The sequence below is a fragment of the Phyllostomus hastatus genome, unplaced genomic scaffold (genome assembly GCF_019186645.2).
Source record: "Phyllostomus hastatus isolate PE091 unplaced genomic scaffold, TTU_PhHast_1.1 phas_scaffold_182, whole genome shotgun sequence".
In the NCBI taxonomy this organism is placed as follows: domain Eukaryota; kingdom Metazoa; phylum Chordata; class Mammalia; order Chiroptera; family Phyllostomidae; genus Phyllostomus; species Phyllostomus hastatus.
This window is the reverse complement of record NW_025334013.1, coordinates 20,446,388-20,468,213: the sequence shown is the minus strand read 5'-3', so window position 1 is coordinate 20,468,213 and position 21,826 is coordinate 20,446,388. Positions and strand designations below refer to the sequence as shown.

Sequence of the window (21,826 nt, the reverse complement as noted above, 5' to 3'; positions counted from 1 at the left end):
ACGACTCAGGCCTCACCTGAAGGGGTGGGCCGCTACTCAGCTCCATGAAAACAGGTAATCCCAAGGGAACCAAATCTTCCTTTCCTTTTTTTTTTAAAGAGAAGCAGAAATCTGGTTTTATGTAAAATCTCCTCAGTTTTATAAATTGACTACTAACTCAGTCTATTATCAAGAGATCAATAAGACCCATCCTTTTAAAATGTAAATGAACCATGCCATGGCTCTGCATGAATCCCTGTGAAGTCTACTCAAAATGGCTCCTGCAAAGGCCACATCCCTAAGGTAGTCAGTAGGTTTCCACGCTGGCCAGGCACACTTCTGCCTCAGGCTGTTCCCTGTGCCCAACGGTGCCTCCCTCCACAAGTGGCTCACTCACTCGCCTCCTGCAAATCTTTGCTCAGTCACCTTCTCAGAGACCTTCCCAGATCAATTCTTTAAAAGTACCAAACACCCCAAACATGACTTTTCTAAATGTCCTTATCCCGCTCCTTTTCCTCCTCATCACTCATCACCTTGTCACATACCATATCATTTACTTCTTTGTAAAGTTTGTTTTCTGTCTTCCCTTACTAGAATGTAAGCTCCACAAGGGCAGAGACTTTATCTACTGTATAACCTATGAGCTCAGAACTGTGCCTGGCACAGCAGATGTTCAATAAATATTCATTAAATGAATGGTTTAGCTCAAGATTAAAAACATCTTGAAGGTGAATCAAAACATATGAGGCCAAATATAGCCCTTGAATCAATCGCTGTAAAAATTGCTATTGCCCCTATATATTGGGAGGGGTAGGGTCCTGGAACACACCCATTCCCAAGGAAGTTCTGGGCAGGGGTTTAAAGAGCCATACGGGAAAGCGTAGGGACCTCCTCTTGGTCTCCAGCATCAGCAGGGTTGGAAAAAGTTCAGACATCCCCTCATCCCATCTTTCACCCCAATTCATGTTTATCATCTTCTGAACCCCCACTCTCCCCTCCCAAGGAAGAAGAGATAGGAGTGGGGAGCAGAGAGATGTACACCTTCATCAACAAACAAACATTTATTGAGCTCCTGATGTGTGCCAGGCACCAAAGAGGAGCATAAAGAGGTATTAGATAAAGTTGCCCCCTTAAGGAGCTTCTTGATGACCAGGGGGAAGGAAAAGTGGGTGGCAGAGCTGGTGTCAATCACTGGCCTCTCTCCTTTCTTAGGTAGTCTCAGAAGTGGGAGGGCCCAGAAAGGGACAGCTTGGGCAGGTGTCCAAGACATATGCACAGGCTGCACATGCACAAGACACATGTGTAGAGCCCACACAAATGAAGAACCGGTGAATAAGACATGAGAAGTGTATGTGTCACATGTGGGCAGGATTCACACACAGACTCCCTGTGTGCATAGGCCACATAAGTATGGCACAAGAACCGCTTCTCCCCAGCCAGGTTGGCTAGATGAGGGCAGGGCTCCAGGCCCCCGCTAGGACTCTCAGGGCTGGGGCTGGTACTGGCCCTCCGTGGCCGTGAAGAAGTCCTCCAGCACGCTGCGCAGGTAGTCAAAGGTAGGCCGGTCCTCAGGGTGCTCCTTCCAGCACTGTATCATGATCTGGTACAGCTCCTCCGGACAGTTGTCAGGCCGCACCATGCGGTAGCCTCGCTCCAGATTCTGAATCACCTCAGGATTAGTCATCCCTGGAGGTTGACAGGAGAAGGGAACATCAAGGCTCCAGGCTTTGGAAGCCCGCAGACAGGGGCGATGTTCAGGATATTTAACTGTTTCAGTGTGAGCACCAATCCAAAAGGATCTCTGTCTTCATCAATGGTAAGGCCTGGCTATAGGTACCTGCCAGATGTCAGTTGTGCCACTTGGAGAGTCTGCTATGGCTTAGACACTTAGTAACACACACCTGTTGGCTGTGAGGCATTGGGTGAATCACCTCACCTCTTTGAGCCTGTTTTCTCATTTGGAAAACAGAACAAATGAGAACAGAACAGAGTTGTTGTGAGGATCAAATGAGATAGTGCCTAGAAAGCACCTAGTGCCTGATGAAAAATTGCACAAATACTTGTAATTATCATCATGTGGGGAAGGACATGGTAGCCAGGGCCCCGGGCAGGATGGGAGCTCACAGCCAAGACAGTGGCAAGGCCTCTCTAGCTTTGGGACCAGCACATCAGATGCTGCATTAGACAGCCAGGTAGACTCCGAGCCTCAGCAAAGCAGACTCTGCATGGGGCAGAGGCCTACCAGGTCCCTCCATGACCCAGATGAAATAATTCTGGGGCCAGTTCCCTCCCTTTGTGCTGGTCCTGGCCCACCTGGCAGGCTCCTAGCATGTAGGCCCTGAGGACCTGATCTGGAGAACTGCATGATCATGGCAGAAATGACTGCCTGTTTCTAGATTCCCCATGTGGCCTCTTAATTCTCCTTCAGTCTTCTGAGGGGAGACTGTGACAGGCAGTTCCCAAAGATTAAACCCTTACAGGGTCCTGGCAAAATAGAAGTTTCGCTCCTGCAAAGCTTGGGACTGGATCCTGCTCAAAAGACACCATCTTCCCCAGGCTTTGGCCCTAGGAGGCCTCCAGCCACGGGTCCCTCATATTTCCAAATCAGCAAATTGGAGGACACAGGCCATGGAACTAAACACCAAGGCGAGAGCCAAGGCTGCGAACCCATAGACTAAATCCAGCCTAAATGTAGCCTACAGACCTACTTTGGTTTGCTCTCTATAGCATTTGTAAACTCTTTGAATCAATCACCAATATTTGGAAATGGGCCCCTTGTTCTAGAGCTGCCAGTTTTGGCTTCTCTTGAAAAAAAAATCTGGTTTTAGGGTCCCCATGGCTTAACGGCAGCCATCTGCTGAAGCAGATGCAGGTTCACCCAGGTCCCCAGTACTCCCTACTGTCACCCTGACCCTGAAGCCATATGTCAGTTGCCATTTATCATCACGCTTTCAATGCCTTTTTTCTTTTAACAGAGACATTCTCTTTGGATTTGCCTCTATGGGCACAGTGTAGGAGCAGTTGTCGGGATGACCAGAGTGGGCTTCTAGCCCCAGCACTGTCCCTAGACTCTGTGACGGGGCAAGTCCAGAGCAGGAAAGTCCTTTAGGTTCCCACCTGATTCTAATGTTCCTTTTTATTATTATTTTTTTAGAGAGGAGAAGGAAGGGAGAAAGAGTGAGAGAAACATCAATGTGTGGTTGCCTCTAGTACACCCCCAACTGGGAACCTGGCTCCGACCAGGGGATTGAACTGGAGACCCCTTGGTTCACAGGCCAGCACTCAAGCCACTGAGCCACACCAGCCAGGGCCCAATGTGCCTTTAGCGTCCTAGGAGCAAAGCTCTGTGCACACTGCTCTCAGGATGTGGTAAGCGTCTACAAATCCGGCCACTGTGCTCCATGACCTCTGTGCCCCGTCTTTGTGTTCCATTTCCTTTCTCCAGTTTCCTAGCAAGTTCTTTTCAAAAAATTCCATCCCTGTCTTGGCTAAATGCAAGGGTAAAGGACTTTGTTCAGGAGATAAAGGGAGGGGTGGGACAGGGTGGGAATTCGCTGTTTACACGTCTCTCTCACTCTTCAGTCAGAAAGCTTCAGAGGGAAAGGAAGTCAGTGTTTAGTGAACACCTATTCTGAGTCAAGCTCTTTCACAAACATTTTCGTTGTTCATATCAAGATACAGGTGAAGTCACTTGCCCAAACTCACTTGCCCTAAGTGATGATTAATAACAAAACCTAACACTCTTGAGTGCTTAATAAGAGCCAGGTAATGTTCTAACCTTACATTTCACAGATGGGAAAAGAAGGAATGGCCTGATCAAACAGAAAGTTAGTATCATGGCAGACCTGGTAATAAAAGGAGGCGTCTTGTCTCCCAGGCCACTTCCTCCCCTGCTGTACTAGGCTGCCAGTGTAAGAACTAAAGAGAAGAGCTGGGATTATTGACGGGAGAGACAGAGATGGAAGCCAGTGTGGTTGACGTGGTACCTCACTGGGGATACTGGAGTCACATCTCCGAGAGATGGAGGAGAAGCAGCTAGAAAGTTTTCAGATTCTGAGCACGAGGAGTGGGTGGAAAGACATGGATTTTGTTGCCCTCCTCCATCATCCTATTCAGCTCCTGCCTTTGGCCCTGACCTGGGTAAGGGATGCGGCCATGGGTGACAATCTCTGTCAGCAGGATCCCGAAAGACCACACATCCGACTTGATGGTGAAGGTCCCGTAGTTAATGGCTTCTGGTGCTGTCCACTTAATTGGAAACTTGGCCCCTGGGGAGAGGCAGAATATGGTTACCTGGGTCCACTTGGCCAGACCCTGTGGGCCCCAGACTTCCCTTACGTCCCACACCTACCCTCCCTGGCTGTGTATTCGTTGTCCTCGATGAGGCGTGCTAGGCCAAAATCTGCGATCTTGCAGCTCAGGGTGTCAGACACCAGGATGTTGGCGGCCCTCAGGTCACGGTGGATATAATTGCGTGCTTCAATGAATGCCATGCCCTCTGCAATCTATAGGCCAGGTATAGGTCAGCAGTCGGGGGCCAGACATCCTTACCCCACTGACGTGTGCCCATGCTCGCCCTCCCAAGTCTCCTTACTTGGGCTGCCATATCCAAGAGCTTGTTGATGGTCAGCTTGATGCCTGCAGGGGTCTTCAGAAAATCCACCAGGCTCCCTGTGGGCAGAAGCAAGAGCTGCTGACCCAAGTTGCCCCAGGGGGGAACCACCAGACCCTTCTCCCCTAACGGGGATTGAGGGATGGGTTGCAGAGGCAGTGTCTGACACGTAGACAGGGAGAGTAAGAGCTGAAAATGGAGGTGTATGTGCTCAGAGTGAGGACGCCTGGGAAGGTCTTTTCCCAGGGACTAGGATGGGGCATGCTTGCGGGGATCTGTAAGCTTGCGGGGATCTGTAAGCTTGCGGGGATCTGTAAGCTTTTTGTCACCAGTAAGGTAGAGCCCAAACTCCTCAGCCAGGCATCCAAAGCCCTGCAGGGTCCACCTTGTAGTTTCTTCTCTTCCCCCCAGCCCCACTTCTGTTACACTTACTCCACTCACCCTCAACAATTTTGACATTTTTCACATGGACCATTGGGCTCTCACCCCAAAGTCTTTTTATTCCATCTCTGTTTGATAAAAATTCTACATTTCCTTTCATGGCCCAGCTAGACTATTCCTCTAGGAAGCCTTTCTAGATCCTACCAGACATAATAAATTACATCATCATACATTCCCTCTGGCATGCTGCAACTTTCCTATGGCACAAACTCTGGTTTTCCTACTGTGCATAACTAAAAAGAGATCTCCCTGATAGCAGGCAGCTTGTTTTGTCCATCTGTGCTCCCAGTGCTCAGCCCAAAGTCAGCAGCAACACATGTGTGCTGAGTGCATTAAAAAGGGTATGGGAAGAGAGGCCTGGAGGCCTGAGGGGCTGGGAGTTGCTGGATTGGAGCTAGTGACTGCTGTCCCTTCTCAAGAGTTTAAAACTCTGTGTGAAGATGACAGCTACCTAAGTGTCCCTACTATGAGTGCTGAATTAGTCACCAAAGATAAAGGCCTCACCCAGACACAGCAAATATGTCACATATACTGCCATTCCTTCTTTATGCCCATGGCAGACATTACTAATCGATCCTAGCACTCACTTCCAATGAGCCTCAGAATCCTTCTCAACACAGAACTCTAAGCAACTACCAATCAAGGTTGGCTCACATGATAAAACCTATTTGCTGTTTCCAGAATTCATCAGCCAATGAACAGCTTTTTTTCCTTCCTGAAAGAGGGAGAGATCTTGTACTTCCAAAAAGTCAGAGTAAGATAACACCCTCACTTAGCAGTTAATATGAGACAGGTACTGTTCTAACTGCTCTGTGTGCATTAACTCTTTCATCTCCATAAAGACCTATGAGAAAGTTACTACTGCATTATAAACACCGTTTTACAGATGAGGAAACCATGGCAAAGAGGAGTAAAGTTGTTAGCTCAAGGCCACAGAATTGTGAAGCCAGAATTCTAACCAAAGCAGTTCAACTCTAGAGACCTTAATAAACTCTCTGTATTATTTCTGGGTGAACCATTTAGACTTCTGCTGTTATACTTAGAGAAACTGAGCACCAGATGCAGATCAGGGACATGGCCTGTGTCATACAGCAAGTCAGTGGCAAAACTTGGCCTGAAAATTCCTATTTACCTTCTCGCAGCTCTTACTCTGTCCAATAGCAGACCAAGGGAGGGGAAGGGGCTCACCCAGAACTGAAAACGGGCTCTGGCCTCCCAAGGCTCAGGGGCAGAAGGGAAAGAAATGGGATTAGGAAACCCCTCATTTCCTGAGAAAGAGCATCCTTAGATAAATCAAGGTGGGGCTTTGAGGAAAGCAAGGGGACTGCAGGTCATGGAAGATTGGGGCTCAATCCTCTCTCAGAGCCTGCCACTTTAGGCTGGACTCTCAGAGACTCAGAGGACACACTCTCTTCTCGACCCTTGAAGGCGAATATTTGGCGGCCCAGGAAAGCTCTAGCAACTTTCAGTGCTGAGCCAGAAAATGCAGATCTCTCTCCATCCTCTAGATAAATTGCAGAGGGAGCCGGCAGCGCCCCCCAGCGGCCGCGCACGGCGGCGCTCACCATTCTCCATGTATTCCGTGATGATGTAGATGGGCTCCTGGGTGACCACAGCGTAGAGCCGGACCAGCCGCTGGTGTTGCAACTGCTTCATAAGGTTGGCCTCAGCCAGGAAGGCGTCGGGGGACATGCTGCCCTGCTTCAGGCTCTTCACTGCCACCTTTGTGTGCCCGTTGTAGTACCCTGGGATGGGGAGGGTTGGAGGAAGTCACTCGGAGCCCAGCACCCAGATTGTGGCCTGACTCTCAGGACCTCAGCGGACGCCTCCCCTCCCCCTTTCCCGCAGCCCTGAAGGGCCTCACTCACCCATCCACACCTCCCCGAACTGGCCAGCCCCCAGCCGCTCCACCAGCTTCAGCGTCTCCCTGGGAACCTCCCACTCGTCCTCCCACCACGGCTTCTGAGGCTTCTGGGTCTGGCAGGGGCGACTCAACCGCGTGCACAGCCCGTCAGAATTTTCTGCAAGGACAAGGGAGGGAGTAGGGCAGTGAATATGGCGGGACTCGAGTACCCTCACCCAGTCCCATCTAGGGGAAATGGACTGGCGGGGGGGGGGGGGGGGGGGTGGGGCTGTCACCCGCATCTCACCCACTGCCAGGCATGAAGGGGCATTCTTAGTGATGGGTAGAGGGTATCCCCTAGAGGGCCTTGGGGGAGGCAGGCTGATAGGGCACAGGTGAAGGAGCCTCAGGCCCACGTTTGAGGGGTACTGCAGCGCTCACTGGTGTAATGTTCGACCAGCTCGTGCAGGCCGGGGAAAGTGATGCGAGGGGAAATGTAGAAGCCTCCTTTGTCCAAGTTACGGATCTTGTAATGTTTCACCACCTCTCCCTGGTTCTGGTCGAAGTCCCGGACGGACAGGGAAAACGATCCTGAATAAAAGAATGGGTAAACGAAAGCAAAAGAGTGGGAGGGGTCCCCTTGCATGTGGTGCCTCCGCCACCATGCCCCTCCGCACGGGCTCACCAGGCCCGCACCTGGGCTCCCTGCCCAAGGCCCCGCCCCACCATGGCCCGGCCCAGCTGCTCACCCGCGGTGCTCTCGCTCTCCCGGATCAGGAAGGAGCCGTGCGTGTTCCCGGGAGCCAGGAGCTGCCGTTCTGCATCCTTGCGGCTCAGGTTCTTGAAGAACCAGCTGCGCAAGGTAGAAGGGAAAGCCGTCATCTGTTGGAAGGTTCTTCCTCCATCAACCTTGAGCATTCACCATCACCCCTAGCAGCCTTCCTCTGCTGCGGGATCCGCAGATCTGCTTCCTCCAACCCATCCCACGTCGAGTTCCTACTCACGGTTCCGGCTCCAGGCTGTTCGCTTTGGCCACGAAGTTGTAGGGGATGAAACCTTCCTGGCCGGTGGTCAGGGACTGTGCCTTCCACCACTCGCCGTTCCTGAGCAAGAGCAGGTGGTCAGCGTGGCCTGCTCAGCCTTGGACTCGGCTGCAACCCCCCGCCCTGAGAGTCCCACTTATTACATGCCACCCCACCCTCCAGCTCAGCACTTTCGAGCCTCCCACTTTGTCTCAAGGGTGCAAACTAGTCAGGGCCTGCAGGAGGGCTGCGGACCTGGGCATCCCTGCTCCCTCATTACTACAGGGCAAGGATGAATGGCAGAGAGGAGGCACTCACCGTTCCAGGATACGGAGCTGTTCACCCTTCTCGAAGCCCAGGTCTCCATCGTGAGAGGGCTCATAGCTGTGCAAGGCGATAACCAGGTTATCTGTAAAGACAAGAAGACGTCAGGGAGAACCAGACTGAAGTAGGCTGGGAGAATGGAGTTCAGGAGTTCAAGGGCAGAGCACAAGACTGGGGGCAAGAGAGTAGATGAGACAGAGTAGAGAGTAGGTGAAGAGATGGAGGCCGGCTGACAGCCAGGCAGCCGAGGATCCCTGTCTTCTGGGCCCTGCTGACTGAGGTCACCTTGCAGTGGAGACGCTGGTGGGTTGGTGTCCACATAGCGGACCAGTGGGTCCCGCACCTCAGAGCCATTCCGCATGGGCAGCTGTGGAGTGGGGAATGAGAACTGAGATTAGAGAGCAGGAGGCCGGGTCAGACCCTGGCTCCCCTCCCCGCAGCCCTGCTCTCCTTCACTTCTTCACCTTGGCTGGGTCTTATCCCTGAATTTGCCAACTACTTGCTGTGTGATCTTAGGAGAGTCCCTTTCCCCTCTCTGGGCCTCTTTTCCTTTCTGTGTTGCAGGGGAGAGGGCCCCTCTTTTATTTCAATGACCTATAGTGATGGTCCATTTTGTTCTGAGTTGTGCACTCCACCCGGCGCCCTCACCAAAACACACACCCACCCACCCCCACCCCACCCCATCTTGCCTCTTACCATGCCCTTGCCATCCAGTGGGACTATGGGGTAATGGCAGTTCTCACATACATCGATGTTTTCCATCCAGTCATCTTCAGGGTTTGAGCTGCAGCCACAGCCCATGATCCCTGGGGGAATGGAGAGGGGATTTAAGGGGCTCCCCCAAGATCTACTTGCCCAACATCAGAAATGCGAAGTTCTGGAGGTTCTCAGACATTCCCTAGATTAGGGAACTTCCAGAAGTACCTGAGACTGCCAGCTCTCCTCCCCAGAACCCCATTCACCAGCCATAGAAAAGCTGAAATGGGGCCCAAGCTGCCTACTGACGCTCCCTCTAAGCCCCCATGCCACAAGTCGAGTCATACCAGGCCCCGCCTTCCCACCTGGGATGGGCAAACCGCCACAGGCACCTTTGTTAGTCTAGCTGCCCGCTTCCTGCCTCTCCCCCAGCCTTGCTCTCTGCCCATCCCCCATGTTGGGGGACTACCTACTAGAGATCACACACTTCCCCCAAGCCCTGGGGGGAGACCTTAGTTTTGATCTGCCCCTACCTGAGAGGTGTGTGCGCCCCACCTCCTAATACAATTCCCTTCTCCAGCCCAGGAAGGTGACTCCTGCTGCCAAAAGTCAGCCATCAGGCCTCTGCCCTCTCACCCCTCCCACACACAAAGTTTCCTTCAGAAGGTTCCTTCTGCTTCTCCCCAGAAGAAAATCCTTCAGCAGCCCCATTGGTGGTAACCTTTTTATTTGTTTGCTTGCTTTAGCAGTGGAAACTTTTCGTCAGATGAAATCAAGCAGAACCCCATAGATAAAGCAGGCAAAAATGGAGCTGTTCTGCTTGAAGTAAAGTGGGGCCTCTCTCTGAAGCCCCTAGAAGTCCCCGAGACACCCCCTTCCCTGGGCTGCCCCTCAAAACCACTTGGAAAGCACTGGTCCTCAGGTGAAGATTTAATTTGCCATGCATTCAAGACACTTTAGTAGCAAGATCAACTTCATCTCCTCCGTCCATTCTGCTACAAATACACACACACACACAACCCCACCCACGCACTCACACAGCCTGTATTTTGAGCTACTCTTGTCTCTCCCAAGCACCCCACACCATTTTCTTACTTCATGTCTTTGCACATGTGATTCCCCTGCCTCGGAACGCTCTCTTTTTGACCATTCATCGAACTCAACCTTCAAGGCTCGGCTCACATATCACCTATTCTGTGAAGCCTTCCAAACACTCTTTGCTCCTACAATTCTACTCAGAGCACAGTCACCAACTCAGGCACTGAGTGCCATGACTAGACTGATTTAGTGTCTGGCCCCCTGCCTCTTCCATCCCCTTGGTGAGGTGGGGGAATTCCTCAAGGACAGAACCTGTGCTTTATTTGCCTGAATGCCCCAGCACCCAGAACTTGTTCTAATTAGCAAGGGCTACTGGTAATGTGGAGGGTCAATGCACAGATTCCAGATGAGAAAAAGTGAAAGAGTTCATCACCACCAAACCAGTAACACAAGAAATGTTAAAGGGACTTGTTGGCCCTGGCTGGCGTAGCTCAGTGGATTGAGCACGGGTTGCAAACTAAAGTGTCGCAGGTTCGATTCCCAGTCAGGGTACATGCATGGGTTGCAGGCCATGACCCCAAGCAACCGCACACTGATGTTTCTCTCTCTCTCTATCTCCCTCCCTTCCCTCTCTAAAAATAAATAAATAAATAAAATCTTTTTAAAAAGGGACTTGTTTAAGAAGAACAAAAAGATAAAAATATGAATAATAAAATGACGATAACTACATACCTATCAATAAGTATTTTTTTAAGAGCTGGAGAGAAACATCAACATGTGGTTGCTTCTCACATGCCCCCAAATGAGGGACCTGGCCTGCAACCCAGGTATGTGCCCTGACTGGGAATCGAACCAGTGACCTTTTAGTTCACAGGCTGGCACTCAATCCACTGAGCCACACCAGCCAGGGCCAATAAGTATTTTAAATGTAAATAAATGCTCTCATCAAAAGACATAGGGTAGCTGAATAGATAAGAAAACAAGACTCATACATATGCTGCCAACAAAAGACCCACTTCAGGTGGAAAGACATACGAAGATGGAAAATAAAGGGATGGAAAAAGATATTTCATGCAAATGGAAATGAAAAAAGAAAGCTGAGGTAGCAATACTTAGGTGAAATAGACTTCGAAACAAAATCTATGATGAGAGACAAAGAAGGACATTTCATATATAACAGCCACAATTTGGAAGCAACCTAAGTGTCTGTTGACAGACGATTGGGTAAAGAAGATGTGGTGCATGCGTGTATGCAACAGAATATTCCTCCGCCAAAACCAAGAATGAAATCTTACCATTAGTAACAACATGGATGGACTTAGAGGGTACTATGATAAGTGAAATGAGTCAGAGAGAGGAAAGCAAATACCATATGATTTCACTTATATGTGGAATCTAAAGAACAGAATAAATAAAGCATAAACAAACGCATAGATACAGAGAACAGGTGGTTGGCAGATGGAAGCGAAGGTCGAGGGGCTGGTAAAAAAGGTAAAGTGATTAAGAAGTTCAGATTTGCAGTTGCCTTGGCTGGTGTGGGTCAGTGGATTGAGAGCCAGCCTGTAACAATTCCCAAAGGATCGCCAGTTCAATTCCCAGTCAGGGCACATGCCTGGGTTGTGGGCCAGGTCCCCAGTAGGGGATACATGAGAGGAAACCACACATTGATGTTTCTCTCTTTCTCCTTCCCTTCCCCTCTCTCTAAATATAAATAAATAAAAGCTTTTTTTTAGTTCAAATTCGAAGTTATAAAATAGTTACTGAGTTATAATGTATAACATAGGGAATATAGTCAATGATATTGTAACAACTATGTTTGATACCAGATGAGTACTAGACCTAGTAGGGTGATCACTTTGTAAGTTATATAAATGCCTAACCACTATGCTGTACACCTAAAACTAATATACTATTCAATGTCAACTGTGACTGAAAAATTAAAAAAAATTTAATTCCATACAGGCCTTTATTTTTTAAGGGTTTTTAATTGTATTTTTTCCATTACCATTTATCCCCCTTATAATCCCCTCCCCTCAGCAATCACCACACTGTTGTCCATTTCCATGAGTCCTTTTTCCTTTTCAAAAAACATTTTTTAAATGCAGGTTCTCCCATATGCAAAGGTCTTAGCAACCACAAGTCTAATCTGATTTTAGGTGAACAAACCAAGGCCCAGAGAGGCCTGCTTAAATTCACACAACTTTCCTGGGTAGAACGAAACTAGAGTTGTTAATCCATGCTGGGCCCAAGTGGAAGTGGAAGCAGTGGAGGTTTGAGTTAGCAAAACGTAAGCACATATGCCAATTATAGCTCAATTTAAAAACAAGTAAATAGCCCTGTCTGGATAGCTCAGTGGATTGAGCGCGGGCTGCTAGCCAAGGCATCGGGGGTTCGATTCCCAGACAGGGCACATGCCTGGGTTGCAGGCCACAGCCCCCAGCAACTGCACATTGATGTTTCTCTCTCTCTCTCTTTCTCCCTTCCATCCCTCTCTGAAAATAAATAAATAAAATATTAAAAAAAAAAAACAAGTAAATAAAAAGACTCAAGGGCAGGGGAGTTAGAGATACCTAAGTTCAAATCCTGGTTCTCACACTTACTGTGTGACTTCGCTGAAATCATTCTTGCCAAACCTCCCTTCACCTTTTCTGTTAAATGCAGCTCATCATCACCCCATAAACTTCCATATATGTTAGCTTAGTTTAGAGCTTAGAAAGACTTTCACCAGTGCCCATTCTGCCCTACCAACCTCTGCTTTGGAGGGTGGGAGAACACTGCTGGTAAATAATCCTTTTTGCTTTAAGCTCCTCTTTTCTTTCTTTCTTTCTTTCTTTCTTTCTTTCTTTCTTTCTTTCTTCTTTTTCTTTTCTCTTTTTTTTTTTTAGATTTTATTTATTTATTTTTAGAGAGAAAGGAAGGAGAGAAGAGAGGGAGAGAAACATCAATGTGTGAATGCTTCTTGCCCACACCCCCAACTGGGGACCTGGCCTGCAACCCAGGCATGTGCTCCAACTGGGAATCGAACCGGCGACCCTTTGGTTCACAGGCCAGCACTCAATCTACTGAGCCACACCAGCCAGGGTTCTTTTCTCCTTTTTAATTTATTGATTTTACAGAGAGAGAGGAAGGGAGAGAGAGAGAAACATTGATTTGTTGTTCCACTTATTTATGCATTCATTGGTTGGTCCTTATATGTGCCCCAACGGGAGATCGAACCAACAACCTTGGTGTATGGGGACAATACTCTAAGCAACTGAGCTACCAGGCCAGGGCCAAGCTCCTGTTTCTTACACTGAGATATGTGTAACCCCTCATGGGTATGAGTCACCCATGTGCATCCTCCCAGAGCATTTTTCTTGACCTTCTTCATGTACTTAAACCTAGATCTATAAGAGGAAAATGCAAAATATATACAGAATTTTAAGCCAGGGGAAAGGGGATACATTAACTATTTCCCCTACTGTTTAGGAGTCCTGGAGGGTGGTGGGGTAGATGTTAGAGAAACCCTATGCAGTCACAGTTCACTCATTTGTGGCTGCAAATGGCTTTTGACTGCTACTTTTGTTATGGCCAGGAACTGGTTAGTAGTAAAAGCCTCCAGAAAAGGACTGATGACAACCTAGAGTCAGCCCAAGATGAGCTGAGCCATCTGGTAAGGTCGTGAACATCCTGTTGTTTGTGATGCTCAAACGGGCCTTGGAAAACCACAGGTTGGTTACACTGCAGTGAGAACGCCAGTACCAGATGGAGTGTGGATTGGGATCAGCAAGGTCCCTTTTGAGCCTGACATTCTTAGAGGCTTCCGAAAAGGGTAAGAGAAAGGCCTGGCTGGTGTGGCTCAGTTGACTGGCTGTCATCTAGTGGAGCAAGAGGTCTTGGGTCAATTCCTGGTGGGGTCACATGCCTGGGTTGGTTTGGTCCCATACTAGACGCGTGCCAGAGGCACCCTGCCAGAGGCAGTTGATTGATGTTTCTCTCCCTCTCTTTCTCCCTTTCTTCCCCTCTCTCTAAAAATAAATAAATAAAATCTTTTTTAAAGAAACCTGGAGGAGAGGCCAGAAGGGCAGAAGGAGTCTAGGCTGGAGATTCTAGGGCTGGTACCTGGTCCAGGCTGGGGTCACCTGGGGAGGGAAAAGAAGCCACAAGGCCTCGGGTTAGGATCCAGGGGGTCATGCAGTTAGGACCTGCTCCTGGACTGAATCTGGGCCTGCCAGAGGGGACCTGACCTCCCTAAAAACTGGGACCACCAGTGCGAAAAAGTCAAATTGTGTTAAATTAATAGTGCCAAAAGGAACTCTAACTGTGCCAGTGTCTGACCCCTGCTGTTACTTCCATGCCTTGTTAATGCTCCTCAGGTCCTCCGGCTGCAGGCAGCAGACCCTGGTCTCTACAAAGGGTGAGCGTTGGAGTGTGGGGCCTGGTGGCAACCAGGAGACCCTGGCACCTGTCAATGGCAGCGATTGTTTTGGTGAGGGGCGGAAGCCGCGGGCAGCGACATGCTCCCGGGAGGTCCCAGGATAATGCTGTAGGCCTGCAGGTTATTTCAATAGTTTAACAGTCTGAAGGGAAATTGTATTATTATTTGTTTCTTAGTTTGATAAATTGTAATTAATTGTTGTCTTTAGTACCAACTTAGTTAAGTCTCTGATTAAAATTTGAACTAGTAGCCAAGAAAATTGGTACCTAAATGAAGTAGTTGAATGGCAAAAAGTTCAAAATCATGAGCTCTGCAGGTGTGGGAGGGGGTCGGGGGGGTAAGTACTACAGGGGAAGGGCAAAGGAGTCCTTGGGAGGCAAGAGTTCAGATGCACTAATGCAATGAACCAGCTTCATTTTAGGGAATTAGAGATGTTAAGTAATTTTCCCAACAGCACATGAGGACTCTCGGCAGAGGTGCAACTCAAATCAGGCCCCTGCCTCCTCCATCAAGGTACTCTCCTCTACCCTTGATTCTCTGGGGAGTCTAAAGAGGGTGGGGGATCCTGAGAGGTCATGGACGAAATGGGCAGGGAGGCAGGTCTGACAGAGTGGGGTCCACCCTTCATCAAAAGTGTGATCATCATGCTGTTAACAAAGTCCTTTCTCGTCAAGGTTCTCCCTCTACCTAGAATGCGTGTTTGTGAGCGTGCATTTCTCTGACTGGTGAGTGCAAGTCCACGCATACGGAGGCCTGTGACTCAGTGAGAATCGTGCTAATGTGTGCAGAGCCATGCATGTGTATGAATCATGGGTGCAGACGGATGTATACAAAATGGGGGTGTATATAATTTGTGCCTGTTCCTGTGTAACTGTGAGACCTTATATGCATATGTCTTTCTATATAAAATGTGAGTCCCAATCTTCTGGTCTTTGTTTGACAGACATTGCTGAGTATCCAAAATGGTATAACCAGGTTAATAAATGAGGGCAGTAAAAAGAAAATAAAAATTAAAGCTTAATATAAATTTTTCATTGTCTGGGAAAAAAAAGAAGAGAAAAAAAATCCAAGGAATCCCCAGGGCTCTCAGAACCAGCAATGAGGGCAGATTCTGGGGTGAATAAAACAGGACATTCTCTTCTCCCAACAAAGGAATTCAAGGTCAATAGCAGGAATTTGTAGATTCTAGACCTCCTCTGCCTCCGGTCTGGAATGTTCTGGGTCAAGCTCAAGGCCACCCGTGGTCCACAGGGCACTTTGTGCCACTCAGAAGGGCCACCCCTCCTCCTAGGGTTACAAAATTTGGAGAGCAGAGTGAGGGTTAGATTTCAGCCCCCAGGCCCTCTTGCCCCTCAGTGAAATGCCCAGCACACAAAGCCAGAAGCCACATGGCATCCCTACTTTGCAGAATTGATCGAAAACCCCAGGCAGTGGGAAGTCCTGGACTGGATTTTCTCATCCCAGGCTTGTTTAGGACCCACATCAGGATGAGCTGTGATTCTTGCTAACTTTTACTTTTATGAATTCCATAGACATTATTGTATACATTATCTGGCCTGGCTGGCCCAAGAATGTGTTTCGCCCCCTTACCAAAAATAGGCAACGCTTTTCCTCTTCTCATCTGTAAACCTAATCATTGATTGAACATCCTGTCCAAAATGTGTGCCAGCTTCTTGCCTGGGTTTCTCAGGCTAATCCTTCAGGACAAGAGCAAGCAGGCTATTCCACTGCGGACCACTGTTGTACTCTGGGCCGCCTTGTAGCAAAATCAGTCAGGAATAACTTAAAACACTTTCTTGGCCTTTTTCTTTGGCCAGCATTTGGTTATCGGCAAAGGTGCATAATGCTCAATGAAGAGTTTTAGCTATGGACGCCCACCCAGAACCCTCATCACAGCGTTCAGGAATCAGGGTTGGCAGGCATGGGACGTCATTTCTCCCGGGTGAGACAGGGATGTGTCCTGAGTTGCCTCCTTTTTTCATGTGCTCCTTTTTAATATAATGCCACTTTTGAATGATCTCTGTGAGTTCAGAGTTCCCAAAAATAAAGAACAAAAAGATAAGTCTTCTCTTACATGCAAACAAGTTGAATTTATCCTCACAAACTAGGAGTGGCTTGAACATAGAACTGAGTCTGCTTGCTCACTGTTGCCATAAGCAAGGGCTACAGAGCAATTATTCTAAAGCTGGCATTTTTGGCAGAGGCCCTCCAACTAGTTATTTACATGTACTTAGTAATCCCGTATAGTGGGCCCCTCCCTCCTGCACCTCTGTGTGCATTTGGTGTTATGGGGATTTTATCAGGACAAAGCCTTACTTACAGCTTGACAATCCATCATGTTTTATTAAACTTTCTGAGAGTCTGCAGGTCACGGAGACTCAGCTCACCGTAGCCATGTCACAGTGACCCAACTTCAGTCCAAGGCCTCCTAGTCACTTACTGGCAGACGGCCTTGGGGCAGGTTACTAAATCTTTCCCAGCTTCCCTCAGTGACTTCTACAGAATGAGAATAAAAATGGGACCTGCGTCTGGGGCTACTGTGAGCATTACATGTAATATACAGACGATCCCCATAATAAAGTGCTCAACATGGTGCTTGGCACATTGTAAGGACTAAATAAGCAAGAATAATAATTATTTGAAGATAGCATGAACATTTCATTACACCAGCATTAAACATTTTCCAGACTGAAATGATGAATCATTTTTCTTTTCTTTCCTTTTTCTTTCCTTTCTTTTCTTTTTTCTTTCTTTCTTTTTTTTTTGGTTGATATTTTGGCACTTTTATAGACCATCTTTTCACCTGTAATATATTTACTTAAAACGAAACTTTACTACAATAAATGGAAAATTAGTACCACCAGCCATAAATAGACATCAGTATATAGTATATGTTAAAAGAAACACATGACATAATACTCAAATTTGCATTTGTAAATGTCCATTCGTTGCTCCCGACAATCACTCACCCACAGCAGCGTTGCCCAGACTGTACTTTCCCGGCTGCTGCGCTGTGAGGCAACCTGGAGCTTAGGCCTGTATCGGCGAGCTGGGGAGGCACAATTTTCTTAGTTAGCTAGCCTATTGACCAAATTTAATGGGCGTTCCTTATGTGCCAAGCTCTGCTCTCGCGCTGGGGATGCAGAGGGAGCAAATAGACAAGTTCCCAACCACCTGGCCCTGTCCTCCATGGCTGAGGTGGGTGCCCCTCTGGCGGGTCACTCACTCCATTTCTACGGGAAGCCAAAAGGCCTCTGTTCATCTCGCTGATCGGCAATGTCAGTGATTCCCAACATCACTGACAATACAAACCAGCGATACTTGCCAGGAAATAGAAACTCAGTCACCGAAGTTACTCACTCACCGAGTTAACAATGGTTAGCTGAAACTTAAAAAGGCGGGGTGGATTTCCAGTATTGACATGGAAAGACATTCTAGATATAACGTGGTGAAAAATTACAGAACAGAGTACAGAGTATAAACCTGTTTGCATTTAAATATGCATTTATAGGAGATTTTTTAAAGCTGGCTTCCATGCTAAGCCTTTATTTGCATGATTTCATGTAATTCTCATGATAATCCTATGAAGTAAGTGCTATTATTATCTCCATTTTACAAATGCAAAAACTGAGGCCCATACAGGGTAAAGCAATTTGTCTGAGGCCTTATAACAAACAAATCAGCGGTGGGAGGCCATTGAGCCTGGGTCTACCTGCCTTCAGAGACTAGGCTCTTAACCGCAAGTTTCTCAGTAGTCATGCATAGGAAATTCTGGAAGGATGCACACCCAGTTGTCTCCAGTGAGCCTCTCCCAGAAATGAGATTGGAGAGAGCTACATTTCATCTATTTCTTTATATGCCAAGCCCTAGCTAGCATGGCTCAGACTGAGCACCGGCCTGCAAACCAAAAGGTTGCTAGTTCCCAGTCAGGGCACATGCCTGGGTTGTGGGCCAGGTCCCCAGGTAGGGGCATGTGAGAGGCAACCATCTGATGTATCTCTTGCACATCAATGTTTTTCTTCTCTTTCTCCCTCCTTTCCCCTCTCTCTAAATACAAAAAAAAAAAATACTGGCTGGCATAGCTCAGTGGATTGAGCGTGGGCTGCGAACCAAAGCATCACAGGTTCAATTCCCAGTCAGGGCACATGCCTGGGTTGCAGGCCACGGCCCCCAGCAACCGCACCTTGATGTTTCTCTCTCTCTCTCTCTTTCTCCCTCCCTTCCCTCTCTAAAAATAAATAAATAAAACCTTTAAAAAATAAAATTAAAATAAAATCTTTATGTGCCTCTATACTGTTTGAATTTTTAAAATTCAAACCCTGTGCTAATTTTTGTGCTTGAAAAATAGAAAACGACAAGACCACCATCAGTGCCAACACTCAGCTAAGAGACACAATCATTTGAGGAGAATCAACTCTGCGGCTCACCATTCCACTCCCTTCCTTGTCCGAAGAGGCACAGGCGTGGAAGAAGTGGTACTGGGAAAGAAAAAGGTTCTGTGATCGAGGAAGTTTAGGGAACTCTGGGTCAGACAAAATCAGTCTGGCTTTCTCTGGAGGGACAGGCAAAGCTTTAACAAGCTCACGTTCACCGTGAATCTGATACCAGACAGTCTGCAGCTGAGGCCACGTTGATACGACCCCAGAACCCCTTACTTTCCCGGTGCCTCACGGAACTTGAGTTCTCTAGGACCAGCACTGACGATGCAACTCCAGACACTTTAAAGCCAACATTGAAGTTTGTTGTTAGAGGAGACCACATCCCTGGATGGTATCTTGGGCCGGCCTGTCCCCACGCCGCCCACACCCCAGCTTCTCCTGGCACTGTTTTCACTGAATTAAGCTTGGCCTTGAAGCCGTCAGCTTGTGGGGTTGTGTATGGATTTGCAGGGCCCAGTGTGCGTTGTATGTGTAGTCCCTGCCTCTGCTCTGCACATACATGCACACATACATTTTCCAAAGACGATGTGTATGGTGTTTGGGATGGGGAGGGCATGTGAGTGTGTGTGCTTGTGTGGGGGACCCTCCTCTAAAGTAGACCTGTAGCTTAATCGACAATTCTCACACCCACTATACACAGGAAACAAGCTCATTTGCAAAGCCACAGCACAAGCGTGAGGGAATGGGTGGTTTGCTGGCCTGCCAAGTGCTGAGCAGGGGTAATTCTGGGTGTGGACCACCCTCCCTTTGGCACACATTTGCAGGAGGAGAGAGTACCAAACCTCTGTTTAGTACCTACTGTGTGTCAGGTATTACCCACAGCACATCATAGTCAGTATCTCCCTCTTCGATTAGCCACAAGCGCTCTGTATGGGAGCGATTCATTATTGCTCCTTTGCAGATAAGTAAACTGGAGTTCGGAGACGCGAAAACACTCGTTCAAGAAAATGGCAGAACCGGAATTGTACCTGGGACTGCCTGCCTGCCTCTGAGACGCGTGTTTTCTGCACTGGCTCTCCTGCATTTGGTTTTGATCGGAGGTCTCTGCCTTCAACATACCCAAAGAACAGAACCCAGAGACAGTGACCTTGGCTTCGTGTTTTAGGTACTCTCCAAAACAGGCTTTTGTCCTCTCAGAACTGCCTTCACTCTTCCAGGAAGCCTTCTCCAGATCACCTAAGTGATGTCTTCTCCCATCCTCTGAACGCTCAGCCTATCCTTTCACCCCATGGCTTAGCCCTTTTTCCCTTTGAGAAGGACATCTGACCCTCAGCCCGGAGTCATCTATCAGCACAGGCTGGTAGCGGGATCGGGGAACTGCTTAAGCCTGTCCAGGGTGTGGATGAGCCTCGGTCAAGTGCAGGGAGAGCCAGTATGCTCCCTGGCTCCCACGAAAGTCTTCAGGTCTCGAGCTAGGGACAGAAGCAAGGTTGGGATATGCTGACCAGATGGAAACTGTGTGTCAAGAAAACTTCCAATGGCAGGGGAAGCGTGGAGAGTCTGGGGCAGGTGGGGACTGCCCCCATAATCCGAAGCCTGAGAGACAGTGAGGGGGTGGGCAGGTTGCTGAATATGCTTTCCTGGGCCTCCACCTTGCTGGCGTTTGAAGCAGGAATCCACAGGACCCACTGGCCCTACAAATGCCGCTGCTGTGTGCATGGGGCTGCGGAAGCGAGCAAGCGAGGGGAGAGGGGAGAGGGGAGGGCATCCGAGACACTTGGCAGGGACAGGAATGGCAACTTTCCAGATGGAAGTTCAATCGTTCCTCATCCAGGGCCAACCGCACCCCTGTCTGGGATAAAAATAGCCCTTCCTCTCTCCCTCTCCCCTCTTTCCCTCCGCTCCAACTTCCCAGCTTCCGGTCAGATACTTCCACCCTGGAGGCCCCATTGCAGATGATAAATGTGTCCTCACATATCCATCCACTCCCAATGGGAGACTACTCCCTCTCTCAGGCCATGCTGGTCGCTGAGGCTAAAATTACTTCACTCATGTCCATCCCGATGCTCTGAGTGACTCTGGTCTCTCTCAAGAGATTCTTGTCCACTGGGGTCTGCCCCAGCAACCAGAAGGATTCCTGGGTCCCTTCACTAGAGCCTGCCCATTGCCCTGCTCCACGAGGGGGCGGGGGTCACAGCCTAGACCATCACTCTTTCCCAAGACCTGGCTCTGCCACTGCATGGCTGCGTGGCTGTGGGGAGGGAGTGCCTGGCCCCCTCTGGGTGTCAGGCGGCTCATCCATCACGGGATGAAGGGTGGACTTGGGGATGTGTATGTGCTGCCAAAGCGAGCACTGGGCTTGGGGATTTCCAAAGGCCTTTTTAATACCTGACAGTCCAGGTGCTAGATCTCCCAGCGAGGCGGAGACCACGGTGGGCAGTGTGGCAGAACCAAGAGCCAACGGCTGGACCGGAAAGAGGATCTGGCTGCATCACATGCCTCCCACCTGACCTTCAGCAAGGTTCTTCTGTCCCCTAGCCTGAAGTGCTGCTGCATACCCAAGTAGCCTGGCCCCAGGACGAAATGAAGCCCCCTGCTATGAGGCCCCCCACCACAGCCCCTGGACCCCTGTTCCCAGGACTCCTTACCTGCCCAGCCCGGGAGCCCTCCGGCCCCATTCACATGGTCCTCCTGGCCTAGCTTGGCTGCCCAGACAGTTTCAGCTCCCCTCGCCGTCGTAGCCACCACCTGACTCCTCGCGCCCACGTCCCACCCTGACTTCCTGCCTCCTCCCGAGGGCTCTGCAGCCAACCGGGCCCCAGCAGCCCAACCACAAGCCTCCAGCACCCCAAGCTTCCTGCCACCATAGCCCCCCATCCCTCGGTCCCTGAGGGTCCTCTACCTCTTCAGGCCTAGCCCTCATGCTGAGGGTGGCACTTGGAGGGGAAGGGAGGATATTTTGTGGAATCTCCCCCTTGCCCTTCAGGGTGCACCTGGACAAGAGATCAAGGGCAGCTTTAAACCCCAGTGAGCAGGGGCAAGCAGGCACACGCTCTGCTGCCAGAGAAAGGCGAG

At 49.2% G+C, this 21,826-nt stretch overlaps 1 protein-coding gene across 4 annotated transcripts; it reads right to left on the bottom strand.

Moving 5' to 3' along the window:
- Positions 1-1,025: 1,025 nt before the first annotated feature.
- On the bottom strand, positions 1,026-21,530 carry LCK (LCK proto-oncogene, Src family tyrosine kinase). 4 transcript variants are annotated; one of them, XM_045859627.1, is made up of 14 exons: positions 21,400-21,514; positions 17,342-17,421; positions 8,918-9,027; positions 8,507-8,588; positions 8,216-8,306; positions 7,880-7,978; positions 7,625-7,728; positions 7,317-7,466; positions 6,901-7,053; positions 6,598-6,777; positions 4,574-4,650; positions 4,331-4,484; positions 4,116-4,247; positions 1,026-1,665 (listed from the first exon to the last, which is right to left on the bottom strand). In XM_045859627.1, exons 3-14 carry the CDS (start codon positions 9,020-9,022, stop codon positions 1,463-1,465), a joined length of 1,530 nt encoding a protein of 509 aa, XP_045715583.1. In that variant the 5' UTR covers positions 9,023-9,027; positions 17,342-17,421; positions 21,400-21,514; the 3' UTR covers positions 1,026-1,462. The 4 variants fall into 4 exon arrangements, with proteins under 4 accessions (XP_045715583.1, XP_045715582.1, XP_045715584.1 ...); XM_045859626.1 differs by lacking the exon at positions 17,342-17,421 and having other exon boundaries at positions 21,400-21,530; XM_045859628.1 differs by lacking the exons at positions 17,342-17,421; positions 21,400-21,514 and adding an exon at positions 9,451-9,537.
- Between the last annotated feature and the right edge of the window lie 296 nt (positions 21,531-21,826).

Bases quoted from the DNA above. Each gene is read 5' to 3' on its own strand.
- LCK (XM_045859625.1), bottom strand. From the start codon at position 9,179: ATGGGGTTCTGGGGAGGAGAGCTGGCAGTCTCAG. The intron at 7,467-7,624 runs GTGAGCAGCTGG...TCTTTTATTCAG, and splicing joins GGAGAGCGAGAGCACCGCGG to GATCGTTTTCCCTGTCCGTC. The intron at 7,054-7,316 runs GTGAGCGCTGCA...TTGTCCTTGCAG, and splicing joins GCTGGTCGAACATTACACCA to AAAATTCTGACGGGCTGTGC.